At 39.0% G+C, this 18,046-nt stretch overlaps 1 protein-coding gene across 3 annotated transcripts in view; it reads right to left on the bottom strand.

Annotated features, from left to right (window-relative positions):
• Positions 1-18,046, bottom strand: part of TBC1D32 (TBC1 domain family member 32) — a 208,130-nt gene that overhangs the window by 186,144 nt on the left and 3,940 nt on the right. For all 3 annotated transcript variants that reach the window (XM_055535047.1, XM_055535046.1, XM_055535044.1), the window contains exons 3-4: positions 11,645-11,806; positions 7,361-7,538 (exon numbers count right to left, since the gene is read on the bottom strand). In XM_055535047.1, coding sequence (XP_055391022.1) covers positions 7,361-7,538; positions 11,645-11,806 — 340 coding nt within the window. The remainder of the gene's footprint in view (positions 1-7,360; positions 7,539-11,644; positions 11,807-18,046) is intronic.

Here is an 18,046-nt window from a genome sequence, read left to right as displayed (position 1 = left end):
TGAAAAAGAAAATCCTGTGATTCTTCAGCAGTACTATGACATCCTCAAAAGCAAAGTTCCTCACCAAAAAGAGCACTGTAAAACTCTAAAGATTTTCAGTTCAGTTCAGTTCAGTTCAGTCGCTCAGTCGTGTCAGACTCTTTGTGACCCCATGAATTGGCACGCCATGCCTCCCTGCGGAGAAGGCAATGGCACCCCACTCCAGTACTCTTGCCTGGAAAATCCCATGGATGGAGGAGACTGGTGGGCTGCAGTCCATGGGGTCGCTAAGAGTCAGACACGACTGAGTGACTTCACTTTCACTTCTCACTTTCATGCACTGGAGAAGGAAATGGCAACCCACTCCAGTGTTCTTGCCTGGAGAATCCCAGGGACGGGGGACCCTGGTGGGCTACCATCTATGCGGTCGCACAGAGTCGGACACGACTGAAGCGACTTAGCAGCAGGCCTCCCTGTCCATAACCATCTCCCAGAGTTCACTCAAACTCACTTCCATCGAGTCGGTGATGCCATCCAGCTATCTCATCCTCTGTAGTCCCCTTTTCCTCCTGCCCCCAAGCACTCCCAGCATCAGAGTCTTTTCCAATGAGTCAACTCTTCGCATGAGGTGGCCAAAGTACTGGAGCTTCAGCTTTAGCATCATTCCCTCCGAAGAACACCCAGGGCTGATCTCCTTTAGAATGGACTGGTTGGATCTCCTTGCAGTCCAAGGGACTCTCAGGAGTCTTCTCCAACACCACAGTTCAAAGGCATCAATTCTTTGGCGCTCAGCTTTCTTCACAGTCCAACTTTCACATCCATACATGACCACTGGAAAAACCATAGCCTGGACTAGACGGATCTTTGTTGGCAAAGTAATGTCTCTGCTTTTCAATATGCTATCTAGGTTGGTCATAACTTTTCTTCCAAGGAGTAAGTGTCTTTTAATTTCATGGCTGCAGTCACCATCTGCAGTGATTTTGGAGCCCAAAAAAATAAAGTCTCTCACTGTTTCCACTGTTTCCCCATCTATTTCCCATGAAGTGATGGGATCAAATGCCATGATCTTCGTTTTCTGAATGTTGAGTTTTAAGCTAACTTTTTCACTTTCCTCTTTCACTTTCATCAAGAGGCTTTTGAGTTCCTCTTCACTTTCTGCCATAAGGGTGGTATCATTTGCATATCTAAGATTTTAAGAGAGGCCAAAAATGGGGTTGAACTCAAGATACTCTAAGATTTTAGAAGTTAGGGCAAAACACCAATTAGAGTGATCCAGTGCATAGCACAAGGGCTTCCCCAGTAGCTCAGCCGTAAAGAACCTGCCTGCCAATGCAGGAGACATAAGAGATGTGGGTTCGATCCTTAGGTCAGGAAGATTCCCTGCAAGATCCTGGGAATGGCAACCCCCTCCAGTGTTTTCGCCTGGAGAATCCCATGGACAGAGGAGCCTGGTGGGCTAGTCCACAGGGTTGAAAAGCATAGCACATACTCAGGGCAAAGGCCTCACACCCAATAAAAGAAAAGAGCTACTTAAGAAAAGTCTTACTGAAAGATTCAAAACCCAGCCACAGCCAAACTTCCTCCTTTGAATGGAAGGAATAGCAGCTCACATTCAAGAAAGTGTGAATGTGTGCACTTTAAGTGTGGCCTTAAATCTGAACTGAGAGCTTGTTTTGCTTAACAACTGAAGGGAATCAAGATCTAGGTAAAAGTAGGAGGAGAAGATCTTATGATTACAACAGGAATATGAAATATGTGTGTTCCTTTCATTTTCATAATGTATAAATTGTCATAATTTAAAGCCAGCTCTCTGTTGCAATTCTGCTTTGTGTTGCCATGATGCCCTTTTTATTATTTTCATGTTCTGTTTTTCATTGTGATAGAAAAGGCTGAGTGTTCATTTTGAATTAATTGGAATACATGTGCTACTTTTAGCAAAAAAAAAAAAAAAAAAGATTCAAAACCCAGTAACAAGATGGGGTTCAAATTGCTTCCAGGAGGCAGTTCAAACACAAAGTCCAAGTAATAGCTTCTTTTCCAGGAAGTAAAAAGCAGAAACAACAAACCTGGCCTTCAGGTGAACAAGTAACAATGGGAAGATACTAGTTTCGGCACTGCTACCGTAACAAGTTACCATAAACTTCTTCATGACTTAAAAAACACCAAAAAAAATAAAATAAAATAAAAAACACCAATTTATGTATTTTTTTTAACTGTTAGTTGTTCCCAGTGACCCATTTTTCCCCTTCTATAGCCACAGATTTTTATTCATTTATATTTTGACTGTGCTGGGTCTTCACTCCTACACGTGGGCTTACTCTAGTTTCAGTGGGGTGCAATCGCTTCTCTTGCTGCAGAGCACGGACCCTAGAGTGAGTGAGCTTCAGCAGCTGCAGCACAAGAGTTTAGCTACCCTACTGCATGTAGAATCTTCCTGGACCAGTGATTGAACCCATGTCCCCTGCATTGGCAGGTGGATTCTTAACTACTGGACCACCACGGAAGTTCTCAACACCAATTTACAGTTCTAGAGTTCAGAATACATTCACAGAGCTCTGTTCCTTCTGCCTTCTGGGGAGAATCTATTTCCTTGCCTTTTCTAGCTTCTAGGGACTGCCTGCATGCTGGGATCATGGGCCACCTTCCCTCTTCAAAGCCAACAACCACTCTGACATCTACTTCAGCCTGCCCAGCACTTTCTCTGCCTCTGACCTTCCTGAGTCTCTCTCATATGGATGCCTGTGATTACATTTGGCTCACCTGAATAATCCAGAATATCTCCCCATCTTAATTTAATCATATTTATAAGCCCCTTGGGCTATGTAAGGTAACAGGTTACAAATTCTGGGAATTAAGACATGAATGTTTTTGAAAGGGCTGTTATTCTGCCTGCCATAGGGACCAAAGGATGGGCTTCAAGGAGAGGTAGCCATGAAAGCAAAGAAATGCCTTATATAGGTTCACGTTACAAAAGAACAGCAGTGGACTGTTATACTAAACTCACCTTCTCCATACAAAGTGTACATCTATCTTTTCAGCATTATTTTGCAGACTTTTCCATGTTTAATCACAGTATCAATCCTTTGAGAATTCTCTGCTCACAACTATAGTAAAAATCAGCCAACTTTATTCTTTAATATGCTCAAATGTACACAAATAGTCTCCAAGGAAGTCATGTCCAAAGTTTTTTAATAATGGATCAATATACAATCAGGATTCAATATTTAAAATAATGAGGAAATAAAGCCTACTCTATTCACAAAATACAAATGTTCTACTAATATCAAAACAGCAGCATCAAAATTGTTGACTAAATGTTATTCACAGAATAATTCAGTTTTTTTTAAGCCCAGTGTAAGTAACATCAATTTTGAAGGCATCAATAATAACATCAATATTTAATGGAATGAAAGATTGATATATCTTCAGAGACTCTTTCACTTCTGAGCATATTAATTCAGCCTCTCTTTGGTCAGTTAAAGCAAAGGAATCTTTTTTTCACTAAACAAAAGTATACCCGAACATCTCAGACACACTAACAGACCTTTCAGGACAGTTCCGGCATTTATGTGATTTTTTTCCCAAAGGTCCAGGGATCCCATGCCTTGCGGGTGGTGGGTCTAGTTCAAATTCAATTCAATTAGTCCCTTCTGAAACAAAGTCATATTCATAAGGCAGGCACTTTAACCTGCAGATATACTCTGTGGACATTCCAAAGGAAGCCATATAAACTTAAAGCAAGATCCTTCTCAAGAATCAAAACAAAAACCAAAAATATCTTCTGAAAGTATGATTCCATTTCTACCAAAGCTCTGAATTTCTTCAAAAATCTATGATTCTATGATGGGAAATAACTTGGCATTTGAGATTAACATGCTTAATTGCCAGTTAATCAGTCCTATTTAGATCTAAATATTTTTACTTCTTACAACAAAATAACACGCTCCACTTTTCTCTCTTCTGGTTTAATTTCAGTGTATATGTGCTTAGTCACGTCTGACTCTGTGACCCCATAGACTATAGCCCACCAGACTCCTCTATCCATGCAAGTTTCAAGGCAAGAATCCTGGAGTGGATTGCCATTTCCTCATTCAAAAGATTTTCCCAACCCATGGATCAAAATGGACTCATGAGTCTCCTGCATTGCAGGTGGATTCTTTACCACTGCCCCACCTGGGAAACAATTTCAGTGTAGACATATGGTTTATCTAATAACTAAGAATGCAAAGATCAGTGCAAAGAAATAGAAGAAAACAATAGAATAGGAAAGACTAAAGATCTCTTCAAGAAAATTAGAGATACCAAAGGAACATTTCATGGAAAAATGGACACAATTAAGGACAGAAATGGTATGGACCTAACAGAAGCACAAGATATTAAGAAGAGGTGGCAAGAATACACAGAAGAAATGTATAAAAAAGATCTTCACAACCACGATAATCACGATGGTGTGATCACTCACCTAGAGCCAGACATCCTGGAATGTGAAGTCAAGTGGGCCTTAGGAAGAATCACTACAAACAAAGCTAGTGGAGGTGATGGAATTCCAGGTGAGCTATTTCAAATCCTAAAAGATGATACTGTGAAAGTGTTGCACTCAATATGTCAGCAAATTTGGAAAACTCAGCAGTGGCCACAGGACTGGAAAAGGTCAGTTTTCATTGCAATCCCAAAGAAAGGCAATGCCAAAATGCTCAAACTACCACACAATTGCACTTATCTAACACACTAGTAAATATTCAAAATTCTCCAAGCCAGGCTTCAGCAGTATGTGAACTGTGAACTTCCAGATGTTGAAGCTGGTTTTAGAAAAGGCAGAGGAACCAGAGATCAAATTGCCAACATCCGCTGGATCATCGAAAAAGCAAAAGAGTTCCAGAAAAACATCTATTTCTGCTTTATTGACTATGCTAAAGCCTTTGACTGTGTGGATCACCACAAACTGTGGAAAATTCTTCAAGAGATGGGAATACCAGACCACCTGACCTGCCTCTTGAGGAACCTGTATGCAGGTCAGGAAGCAACAGTTAAAAGTGGACATGGAAACATGTAAAATATCATGTATGAAACGAGTCACCAGTCCAGGTTCGATGCACGATACTGGATGCTTGGGGCTGGTGCACTGGGACGACCCAGAGGGATGGAATGGGGAGGGAGGAGGGAGGAGGGTTCAGGATGGGGAACACATGTATACCTGTGGCGGATTCATTTTGATATTTGGCAAAACTAATACAGTTATGTAAAGTTTAAAAATAAAATAAAATTAAAAAAAAAAAAGTGGACATGGAAAAACAGACTGGTTCCAAATAGGAAAAGGAGTACGTCAAGGCTGTATATTGTCACCCTGCTTATTTAACTTTCATGCAGAGTACATGATGAGAAACGCTGGGCTGGAAGAAGCACAAGCTGGAATCAAGACTGCTGGGAGAAATATCAATAACCTCAGATATGCAGATGACACCACCCTTATGGCAGAAAGTGAAGAAGAACTAAAGGGCCTCTTGATGAAAGTGAAAGAGGAGAGTGAAAAAGTTGGCTTAAAGCTCAACATTCAGAAAACGAAGATCATGGCATCCAGTCCCATCACTTCATAGCAAATAGATGGGGAAACAGTGGAAACAGTGCCTGACTATTTTGGGGGGCTCCAAAATCAATGCAGATGGTGGTTGCAGCCATGAAATTAAAAGACGCTTACTCCTTGGAAGGAAAGTTATGACCAACCTAGACAGCATATTAAAAAGCAGAGACATTACTTTGTCAACAAAGGTCCGTCTAGCCAAGGCTATGGTTTTTCCAGTGGTCATGTATGAATGTGAGAGTTGGACTGTGAGGAAAGCAGAGCACCGAAGAATCGATGCTTTTGAACTGTGGTATTGGAGAAGACTCATGAGAGTCCCTTGGACTGCAAGGAGAGCCAACCAGTCCATCCTAAAGGAGATCAGTCCTGGGTGTTCATTGGAAGCATTGATATTGAAGCTGAAACTCCAATACTTTTGCTACCTGATGCAAAGAACTGACTCATTTGAAAAGACCCTGATGCTGGGAAAGATTGAGGGCAGGAGGAGAAGGAGATGGCAGAGGATGAGATGGTTGGATGGCATCACCGACTCCATGGACATGAGTTTGGGTGAACTCTAGGAGTTGGTGATGGACAGGGAGGCTTGGGTGTGCTGCAGTTCAGGGGGTCGCAGAGTCGGACATGACTGAGCGCCTGAACTGAACTGATAACTAAGAAAGTATAATCTTATGAGTCCTCAGAGTTCTAAAGTTAGGTGTTACTGTTCCTTTCCTCTCCAGAATGTCCTTGAAAAGTAGCAGTTCAGTAAACCTATTGAATAAGCCATCTGATTGCATTAAACTGAACTAAAATCTCTACAGCCTACTCTTCTTCCAAAGAGTACATCAACAAGGGATGATTTATAGGCACAACATGAAGAAAATTCACAACCTTTGTCACTTCCTCCATCACATCAGATAATTAACTGGACTTACAAAAATTAAAACTCAGCACAGTTATCTCCTGGTGAATAATACAGTGATAACTTTTACATTCTGCCTTGACTAATTCCAAAGCCATTTTCCCTTCAAAAGTGTAGTCTTAACTGCAATTAATATACATATATATTTCATGTCTCACCCAAACTTTCCATATCCCTTTTTGGTATGCATTTAGGATCTATGTTACAGTTATGTCCCTATGTTAGAACTAATTAGGTGAAAATGTTTCACTAAAAATATCAGGTGAGATTCATATGAAGGTCAAACAGACTCCACATGGCCTGAAAGTTTCTGTATGGAAATTTATGGTGCATTCATGGGTTCTACTCCAACTAGTTTCCTTTGTTTTCTATTAGGACTAATCTAGACACTGGACTCTTAGCTCTGTTGTAGCTAAATGACAAGGATTCCAATAAATGGGAAGGATAAAATATAAAGCTTCAGATGTCTGAACATTAAAAAAAAGCTTATGTTTTAAAACTAACAATTCATAGCAACTTTCATCTCCAGAAGATAAAGGAAATATTTTATCTCCATGTCTCATCTACAGTGTAGTTAATATTTGATTAATAAGGATTAACTGGGAATAAGATCTTTTGTTTAACTAAAGACTAAGCAGATTGCTTCATTTTTTTTAATCCAAAATCTACCAGTTTATTTCCTAATCTCATTAACAATTGTTCAGATATAATTTGCTGTACATATAATTCTAGAAGATATTATTTCATGAACTAAATGTTTAATATCAGATTATGTTACTGCTTATTCTTCTGAATCTTAAAACTAGAAAGTAGAAAAAAAAATCTGGCTAATAAAAACTGAATTGAAGCTAATGATTATTAAACACCATTTCAAGACATAAAGGCAGAATTAAACAACACACCTGATTGAAGGACGAATCACTATCAGAGCAATTGTCTGTGCAATAACTACTGCTTTTCTCCTTTTGGATTTTTTTCTGCCTCTCTTGACTTCGTATTTCGTCTTCTTCAAACTTGTTAATCATAGATTCCACCACTATCATCATGATGTTCTTCAGAGAATGAATCATCTCTTTGTATCTTTAAATTCAAAGCAAGTTTTGTAAGAGAAAGACTATTAGCACAAATTAAAACATTCAACTAAATTAAACTTATTATTTTTTTCTGTAAAGTCCCTCTAAGAATACAATCCTAAAGACAAAAGTCAGTTTTTCTGAAACACCAAATGATACAACAGAATTCACACAACAGGTAAATAATAGAAAATCTAAAATATGTTATTTCCTAAGTTTTTGCATCTGGTTACATGAACCAAGGCAGTAAAATTAACAGAACCCAAGGCAAGATGTTCCAAAGGCAGACTCCAGTAATTAGCAACAAAGTCAACTGCTAATATCCAACTACCAAAACCCAGCCTATATTACAGGACACTTTCACTCCTTTTTAAAATTTCTCTTTCTCTACTCTCCCTTCCTCTATTTTTTCCTTCCCTTCTCACCTGCCTATAATTTGTATCTATAGGCATCCATCACTACAACTGAGAACCAAATAGGAATTAAAATATCAGTGGATCCTTTCAAATAGAGAAACCACTATCAGAGATGTTAGGAAAAGGATTCCTGAAATTAGTAAAATTTTGAAATGGATAATTTCTAAGGTCAATTTTAGCTCTCTGGGTCTATCTATCTATCTATTTTTTAAAAACTTGTAATAAATTTATCCATTTATTAAGTGCAAACTCTCAAGCACCCATACTAACATTACTAAGATCCTCCAAAACCCTACAGGTAGAATTTTAGAGCTAGATGGAAATATAAAAATAATCTTGTCTACCCTTTATTTTACAAATGAGGAATATGAGATGTGTACTACTGAAATTTCTATACTTAAAAAGGCAAAAATTAAAAGCAACAAGGCATAAAGATTTAAATAAAGATAATGAATAAAATGGGCTTCCCTGGTGGCTCAGATGTTAAAGTAAATAAAATACTAAATTTGAAATCAGAAAACTTGGATTGGAGTCCTCACTAGTTTACCTAGAAGCTCTATCATTATAAATAAGTCTCTTTTTTCTTAACTATACATAAGAAAAAGAAAACAATCTAGGACTTCCCTAGTGGCACAGTGGATAGGAATCCTCCTCCCAATGCAGGAGACACGGGTTCAATCACTGGTCCTGGAAGCTTCCATATGCTGCAGAGCAACTAAGACCATGCACCACAACTTCGAGCCCGCAAGCTGCAACTACTGAACCCATGTACTACTGAAGGCTGCACGTTCTAAGGCCACGAGCCACCAACTACTGAAGCCCAGGAGCCTACAGCCTGTACTCCACAACAACGAAGCAACCTCAATGGGAAGCCTGCACACTGCAACAAAGAGTAGCCCCCACTCACTGCAACTAAAGAAAGCCCAGGCGCAGCAACAAAGACTCGATGCAAGCAAAAAATAAAAATAAAAAATACAATCTAGGAGCACTCTTCTATTTACTAGATGGGATGCTGTCCAATTCATGAATCACTGAATAAAGGCACTTAGAGCTTTAAATTAAAAAAAAAAAAAAACACAATAAAGCTGATCTAGTTCACATGGTCATAGCAAGAAATAAATAAGAGTATATATCTGAAAGTTATTTGTAAATATAAAGCATGATAAAACATATGTCCATGGCTTATCGTTATAATAATGGAAATACATTAGAAAATAAGCACAGAAACTTCCCTTTTTTATATCCTGGTTAGTGGGTCATTTTAACTACATAAATCTAAGAAAGGATAGGTAAAGTACTCTCCCATGGAAGTAATAAAATCATGCGGGGGGATTTGGATAAAAATAGTAGACTGAGATTTTAAAGTTTAAAGAAATTTTAAAATATATTTTAAATTATATATTATATACATTATAAAGCACCAAATACATTATTTCTATATATAACTTATACATTATATACTTAATCATGTTATTTAATAATGTATAATTTACATATAACTATAAAGAGAATATACATATAGCTATACATGTGTATATTTTTAAAGCCTCAGAAATTATGAGAAAATACAAAAATACTATAAGAAAATAAGAATAGATTAGGAACAATACAGAGGGAAAACACATACAGAAAAGAACTACTATAGAAGTGAGAAGCAGCCCAAGGAAAATTCAAGTTTAAAAGTTTATAAAGAGCAAGAAGGATAACACAACACCGTTAATCAACTATAATCCAATATAAAATAATTTTTTTAAAAAAAGGCAAGAAGAAATTGAATTCTAAGACACTCTTTAGACTAACTGGTGAAGTACATATAGGAACTGAGTTAGGAGGCCCCAGCTTCCTCCTTAACACATTCCAAGCACCAAGAAGCAGGGAAGTGTAACAATGTCCTGGTAGCAATCAATAGCTATCCACCACAGCTGCGCTCCCTTTCCACAGTAACTGGACTGTATAGCTGGGCGTAGGAGTGAACTACACTCCCCAGACTCCATTCCAGTTAGGTATAGCCATTTGACCAACATAAACTCCTGTCCCCTTAAAACTAACAATAGAGTGGGACTTCCCTGGTGGCACAGTTGATAAGGTCTGCTTGCTAATGCAGGGAACATGGGTTCGATCCCTGGTTCAGGAAGATGCCACAGAGCAACTAAGCCTGTGTGCCACAACTACTAAGCCTGTGCTGTAGAGTCCACGAGCAGCAACTACTGAGCCCACGTGCTGCAACTACCGAAGTCTATTTGCAACAAGAGAAGCCACTGCAAGGAGAAGCCCATGCACCACAAGGAAGAGCAGCCCTGGCTTCCTGCAACTAGAAAGCTTGAGTGCAGCAAAGATCCTATGTAGTCAAAAATAAATTAAACTGTTTTTTTAAAAAGCCTACAACATACTGATTTAATAAAGGAAAATAAAAGTAAATCTCAATAACTTACAGGGTAAGGGTAATTAAAAACCATAAAGTTTCATTTTAGACATATTTTCTCCAGAAAATATAAATTTCTTGAAAACACACAAACATGAATTCTTCTACAAGACATATCAGCAAACTAGCCAAAGGAAGACAGAATAAAACAAAAAACAAAACTAGAGAGTAAGACCCTCAATATCAACAGCTAAACAAACTGGAACTCAGTAGCAACTGTAGGTTTGAAAAAGCCTAGGACAGAATATGTACACCACTGAGAAGATTCCTTCATAGTCCAAGAAGTTAAAAAAGAAAATGCTCTAAGAGGTAGTGAAAAAACCAAATCAATTAACAATGAAAATAAACACTGTGAGTACTTCCACTTATATATACAAGATTATATTAACATGATAGATCTTACAAATGAATTGTTTCATGTGCAAATACCTCTATTTAAAAAATAGACACCAAAATGTTTAAGAAAGCAATTTGAATTATTACAGTAAAAATGTTTTTAATAACTGTACTATTACATTAGCCCTAAGTAGTTTCTGAAGAAATACACGCACAAAAAAAAAAAAGAAAAAATATTCTGTACAACTTAAAATCTTTCATCCATGTTCACAAAGAACACATCCATTAAGACATTTAAAATCTTTGTGAGGTAATTATTATTATATTAATTTTACACATGAGTGACCTAAAATGCAAGAAAATTAAATGTCTTAACCAGAGATAAAAAGTGATTACTAAATACATTTTTAGTAATATTTAGATAGCCTAAATATCTCATGTAAAACTTTGCTTTTAGCATTAAAAAGTTTTCATTTTCTGACTAAGAGTTTTAGTCCTCCTTTTAGAATATTTAATGATATTGCCAGAAATAGACTATTAGGAATTATAATAAAGAGGGTTTCCCCTACCTATGGTTTCACTTTCCACAGTTTCAGTTATTAAATGGAAAATGCCAGAAATAAACAGTAAGTTTCAAATTGTGTGCACTCTGAATAGGTGATGAAATCTCTCAGTCCTGCCAAGCATGTGAACCATCCCTTTATCCAGCCCTGCCTGTTAGGCACTTAGTAGCCATTTACCCTAACAGATCGACTGGTCAAGTCATCCTTATTTTACTTAAAGCTGAGTGGAAGAGTGGCATGATCTGACTCATTGGTTTAAAGACTCATTCTGGCTGCTAAGAGAAAAAGAGACTGCAGGAGACACAGGTTAAGGGTGCTTTCAAGGAACCCTGTTGAAAGAAAAACTACTTTAAAACATTACTGGGGGCATACTCACTCTTTAGATTCCTGAGTTCTTTTAGTAACATGCTGTACAACTGTGTCATAGCCAAATTCCTCAACCTGATTCTGATCAGATGTCCATTTTTCCATTTCTTCTTCAATCATAGACCCCAAAGTGTTGCATATGTACTGTCTAAGGTACTTCACAAATTCATAGCTGAAACAAATATTTGAAAAATAAATGCAGTAAATATTATGAATTCATCTATCAACCGTACCCAAAAAAATGTTAGCACAGAAAAGATCTGTAACATAATTAGACTTCTTATCTTACTCTAGGATTAAATTAGTTATTCATCCCAAATCATTCAGCTAATCTAAAATTTTGTTGTTTGGTTGTTTTTTTTTTTTTTTTTCCTGAGAAAACTGGCAAAATTCACATTTAAAAATGACAATAGCGGATAGCAAACTTCGGGACCAACACAAACTTTAATGGGTTAGGACCTTTCCATACTTTGTTATGGCTTGCACGTGATGCTTAAGCATGGGGAAAGCAGTTGTTATAGACTTTTATAATTGTTCAAGTTGATGAAGAAAACCACATTAAAATAACAGTAATTATAAAAGAATTAAATAGGAAAAGGTTAAGCTCCAATCATCAGAAGTTTTTTGTACATTTGGAAACTGTGTACATTTTGAACTGCCGTAAATTTCACCTAATCAGCTTTTGCCTGACTATGTTCACAAAAAGAAGTATCTCAGAAAATCTAACACATTGGACATTTTCCTTCATACTCTTAGGTTGATGCCAACATTAAAATCCATTTGCTAACTCACAACAATATAGCAAACATGAGAGGGCAAGAGTTCCAAAAGTGGGTAATTCTTTATGAAACACATTTAGTAAATGTAAAGAGCAATGGTTGTAGTTAATATCATGATTTTAAATGGTTTAAAAAGTTTTTTGGTCCCTTAAATGACAAAGATAATTTAGGACAGGTCATTTTTGTAAATGCCACTATGTTCAAGACTTGTAGCTTGTATATATACCTGTACAAAGAGCCTCGCATATAATATGTAGCACAGAAGCTCAAGGAGAGCCTGAATAATTTTCTTCAACATAAGTCCATCATAGTATCCAGCATATAGTCTTCAGTTAAATATTTATGAAGGGATTGTATGTCCACTAAGTGATTGTATGTCTTACCCAGGTAGCCAAGGGATCCCATTTTCAATTTTAACTGCTTTTGACTGAGATTTCCTGCCCTGCCCATTCTCCCTCAGCTCTGAACACATTGCTGCTTCCTGGAATCTCCAAGTCTGCTTCAGAAATGTAAGTGGCAGCCCTGCCATAGACAGTTCAGGCCCCAAAAGCCAAGTAGAGATATTTATTATGAAACATGTAGTATTACAGCAAAAGTACAAGCTCAGAGTCAAAACAGCCTGAATGCCAGCTCCAGCTGGTAAACTCTAGCTGGAGTGGCCTGGAAGAAATCTGTTTTCTCATCTGAAATTTGGAAACAATGTCTACTTCATTCCTAGACAAGAAATAAAACGGATATTCTTCACTCCCGTAGCTTCAATTTCATATTCAACACAAACAAGTGATTTCTTAAGCTCTTCCTTCAGCCAAAATGTCTCCCCAGAATAAAGGCACACTTGTTACTATACAAGTACACCCCATTTTATTGCAACTTACTGTACCGCACAGATATTTGAGTTTTTAACAGACTGAAGTTCTGTGGCAACCCTGTGTCAGAGCAAGTCTATCAGCAGCAAGAGCATTTATTCACTTTGTGTGTCTGTCACATTTTGGTAATTCTCACAGTATTTCAAACTTTTTCATTATTATTATATTTGTTATGGCAATCTTTCAAGAGTGACCTTTGATTTTACTACTACAACTTGCTAAAGGCTCAGATGACAGTACTTCTAGCAATAACATATTTTTAATTAAGGTATGTACTTTTTTTTACACAACTTTACTGCACAGTTAATAGGCTACGGAGAAGGCAATGGCACCCCACTCCAGTACTCTTGCCTGGATAATCCCATGGACGGAGGAGCCTGGTAGGCTGCAGTCCATGGGGTTGCTAAGAGTCGGACACAACTGAGCGACTTCACTTTCACTTTTCACTTTCGTGCATCGGAGAAGGAAATGGCAACCCACTCCATGTTCTTGCCTGGAGAATCCCAGGGACGGGGGAGCCTGGTGGGCTGCCATCTATGGGGTCACACAGAGTCAGACACGACTGAAGTGACTTAGCAGTAGCAGTAATAGGCTACAGTGAGGTGTAAACATAACCTTTATGTGAAAAAAGGAAACACTTCAAAAAACCATATGACTCACTTTACTATAATACTTGCTTCATTTCAGTGGTCTGGAACCAAACATACAATATCTCTAAGGTAAACCAATATATTAACTGCCTATTGGACAAGGCTACTTTGTTTTATCACCATATCAATCAGCACTGCTGATGCTGCTGCTGCTAAGTCGCTTCAGTTGTGTCCGACTCTGTGCAACCCCATAGATGGCAGCCCACCAGGCTCCCCCATCCCTGGGGTTCTCCAGGCAAGAACACTGGAGTGGGTTGTCATTTCCTTCTCCAAAGCATGAAAGTGAAAAGTCAAAATGAAGTCTCCCAGTCACGTCCGACTCCCAGAGACCCCATGGACTACAGCCCACCAGGCTCCTCCATCCATGGGATTTTTCAGGCAAGAGTACTGGAGTGGGGTGCCATTGCCTTCTCCATCAATCAGCACAACCTATACCAAATCTTTCATCCTATCCACCGACTGCAAGCCATGTTCTCCTCTGACATATCTCTGTTAATGGTACCATCCTTCAATCGGATACCTGTGTATAGCCTCAAACAATCTTCTCCATTACATCTCAGATCTAACTAGTTAGCAAATGCTATAATTATGTAAATTCTTCCTCTATAACTTTCCTTTCCCACTGCCACCAGATTAATGTGCATATTTTTGTAACTGTAGCTAAAGAAATACCCTCTAGCAATGGCCCTCTAGTAAGTCATCCTATAAATCAGTGGTTCTTAAAGTATAACATGAATAAGAATCACCTGAAGGGCTTATTGAACTACAAATTGTTGGGCCCCACTCTCAGAGCCTCAATTCAGGTACACTGTGGGCACAGGAATTCACATTTCTAACGAGTTCCCAGGTGAGTCTGATGCAGATGCCAAAGCTGCTGGTCCTAGGACCAGTATTTGAGAATCACTGATCTAGACAGATTCTGTGCTCAGGTGACTTTTAAATTAGCCTAAATTTCTTGGAGCTTCGATCAGCAAATTCCTACAATGTTGTGTTGTTTCTGGTGTACCTGCTGCATGCTAAGTCGCTTAAATTGTGTCCGACTCTTTGTGACCACAGGGACTGTAGCCTGCTAGGTTCCTCTGTCCATGGGATTCTCCAGGCAAGAATACTGGAGTGGGTTGCCATGTCCTCCTCCAGGGGATCTTCCCCACCCAGGGATCGAACCCATGTCTCTTGTATCTCCTGCAATGGCAGGCGGGTTCTTTACCACTAGTGCCACCTGGGAACTCACCCCTTTAGTACAGTGAAGCGAATTTCTGACATGTTCAAATTTTTATTTCAAAATATACACAACTGTATTATTATAAGGAAAAAAATACATAAAACATGTAGTACAAGTTTGTTCCAGGAAATCATCCTCTTAGCTATTATAAACAAGAAATTTTTTGATCAGATTAGAAAAAGTGTCAGTAATGATTTATTTTAAAAAGATAACTTAAGTTATGAATTATAATACTGATATGTAGAATTCTTAAAACAGGTTATATTCCAGAATTATAGGATTTATTATATGATAAACAACCTTACATATTAGTATATAAAAGATTATATACTGAAAAAAAGAATATTTTACACTACCTACAACCTTTTAGGTCAAAGAATAAGCCTCTGAATCATGATGTGAGTGCTCACTCAGTCGTGTCCAACTCTTTGCAACACCATGGACTGTAGCCCACCAGTCTCTTCTGTCAGTGGGATTTTTCAGGCAAGAATACTGGAGTGGGCTGCTATTTTCTCCTCCAGGGGATCTTCCCAGCCCAGGCATCAAACTCCTGCATCTCCTTCATTGGCAAGCTAATTCTTTAACACTGGGCTACCTGGGCTTTGCCTGAATCATGATGAACAGTTACTAAATGCATAATTAATTATTGAAGCACACATATAATTCTTAGTGATTTCTCTATGCAGAGATAACACTCTACATAATGGATGTTTTCCTGAAGTAACCACTTAAACATACTAGAGTTCACTACTTTAGAAAGTCATTGGTAGATTCTTCTGTAAAATCAAAAATAAAGCGAATTCAATAAATATTGTGTTCCTTCTCTATCACACTAAAAATATGCCAGATTAGAGGACCACAAAGATGAACACCTACATTAGAGACTGCTACAATCATTAGGGTTGCCAAGTATTTTATAGAGAGCTAACTAGTGAGCAATTCACATTGAAATCCAAGTAAGTAAGCTCTAACTCAGGCTTCCCAGGTGGCACTAGGGGTAAAGAATCCACTTGCAAATGCAGGAGACATAAGAGATGTGGGTTCGATCCCTGGGTTGGGAAAATCCCCTGGAGGAGGGCATGGAAACCCATTCAAGTATTCTTGCATGGAGAATCCCATGGACATTGGAGCCTGATGGGCTATAGCCCAGAGGGTCGCAAAGAGTTGGACACAGCTAAACAACTCAATATGCATGCATGCTCTAACTCTGAGGTTCTCAACCCTGGCTGTATATTAGAATCACCTAGAGAGCTTTTAAAGAGATGGGAATACCAGGCCACATGACCTGCCTCCTGAGAAATCTGTATGCAGGTCAGGAAACAACAGTTAGAACTGGACATGGAACAACAGACTGGTTCCAAATCAGTAAAGAGTATGTTAAGACCGTATATTACCATCCTGCTTCTTTAACATATATGCAGAGTACACCATGATAAATGCTGGGTTTCATGAAGCACAAGCTGGACTCAAGACTGCCGGGAGAAATATCAATAACCTCAGATAAACAGATGACACCACCCTTATGGCAGAAAGTGAAGAAGTAAAGAGCCTCTTGATGAAAGTGAAAGAGGAGAGTTAAAAAGTTGGCTTAAAGCTCAACATTCAGAAAACTAAGATAATGGCATCTGGTCCCATCACTTCATGGCAAATAGATGGGGAAACAGTGTCAGACTTTATTTTGGGGGGCTCCAAAATCACTGCAGATGGTGATTGCAGCCATGAAATTAAAAGCACGTACTCCTTGGAAGGAAAGTTATGACCAACCTAGACAGCTATTCGGAGAAGGCAATGGCAACCCACTCCAGTACTCTTGTCTGGAAAAACCCATGTACAGAGGAGCCTGGTAGGCTGCAGTCCATGGGGTCATGAAGAGTCGGACATGACTGAGCAACTTCACTTTCACTTTTCACTTTCATGAATTGGAGAAGGAAATGGCAACCCACCCCAGTGTTCTTGCCTGGAGAATCCCAGGGACAGCGGAGCCTGGTGGGCTGCCGTCTATGGAGTCGCAGAGTCGGACACGACTGAAGTGACTTAGCAGCAACAGCAGACAGCATATTAAAAAGCAGAGACGTTACTTTGCCAACAAAGGTCCATCTAGTCAAGGCTATGGTTTTTCCAGGGGTCATGTATGGATGTGAGAGGGACTATAAAGAAAGCTGAGCACCAAAGAATTGATGCTTTTGAACTGTGGTGTTGGAGAAGACTCTTGGGAGTCCCTTGGACAGCAAGGTGATCCAACTAGTCCATCCTAAAGGAGATCAGTCCTGGGTGTTCATTGGAGGGACTGATGTTGAAGCTGAAACTCCAATACTTTGGCCACCTGATGCAAAGAGCTGACTCATTTGAAAAGACCCTGATGCTGGGAAAGATTGAGGGCAGGAGGAGAAGGGGGCGACAGAGGATGAGATGATTGGATGGCATCATCAACTCAATGGACATGGATGTGGGTGGACTCTGGGAGTTGGTGATAGACAGGGAGGCCTGGCATGCTGCCGTTCATGGGATTGCAAAGAGTCGGACACGACTAAGCAACTGAACTGAACTGAACTGAACTGAACTCATTTGAAAAGACCCTGATGCTGGGAAAGACTGAAGTGGAGAAGAGAAGGGGATGACAGAGGGTGAGATGGTTGGATGGCATAACCGACTCAATGGACATGAGTTTCAGTGAACTCTGGGAGTTGGTGATTTACACGGAAGCCTGGCATGCTGCAGTCCATGGGGTCACAAAGAGTCAGACACGACTGAGCAACTGAAATGAACTGAGAGAGCTTTTATCAAAAATACCTAGGCTAGGCCTCCACCATTCCCCCTCTACCAAACTCCCCGGAAATTTTGATACATTTATGGTTAAGGTTCATCATCAGTGCTTTTTTAAATGAACTCCAATCA

This window comes from Bubalus kerabau, chromosome 9, assembly GCF_029407905.1.
Source record: "Bubalus kerabau isolate K-KA32 ecotype Philippines breed swamp buffalo chromosome 9, PCC_UOA_SB_1v2, whole genome shotgun sequence".
NCBI lineage: Eukaryota > Metazoa > Chordata > Mammalia > Artiodactyla > Bovidae > Bubalus > Bubalus kerabau.
Note: the sequence above shows the minus strand (reverse complement) of the source record. Positions and strands in the feature narration are given on the sequence as shown.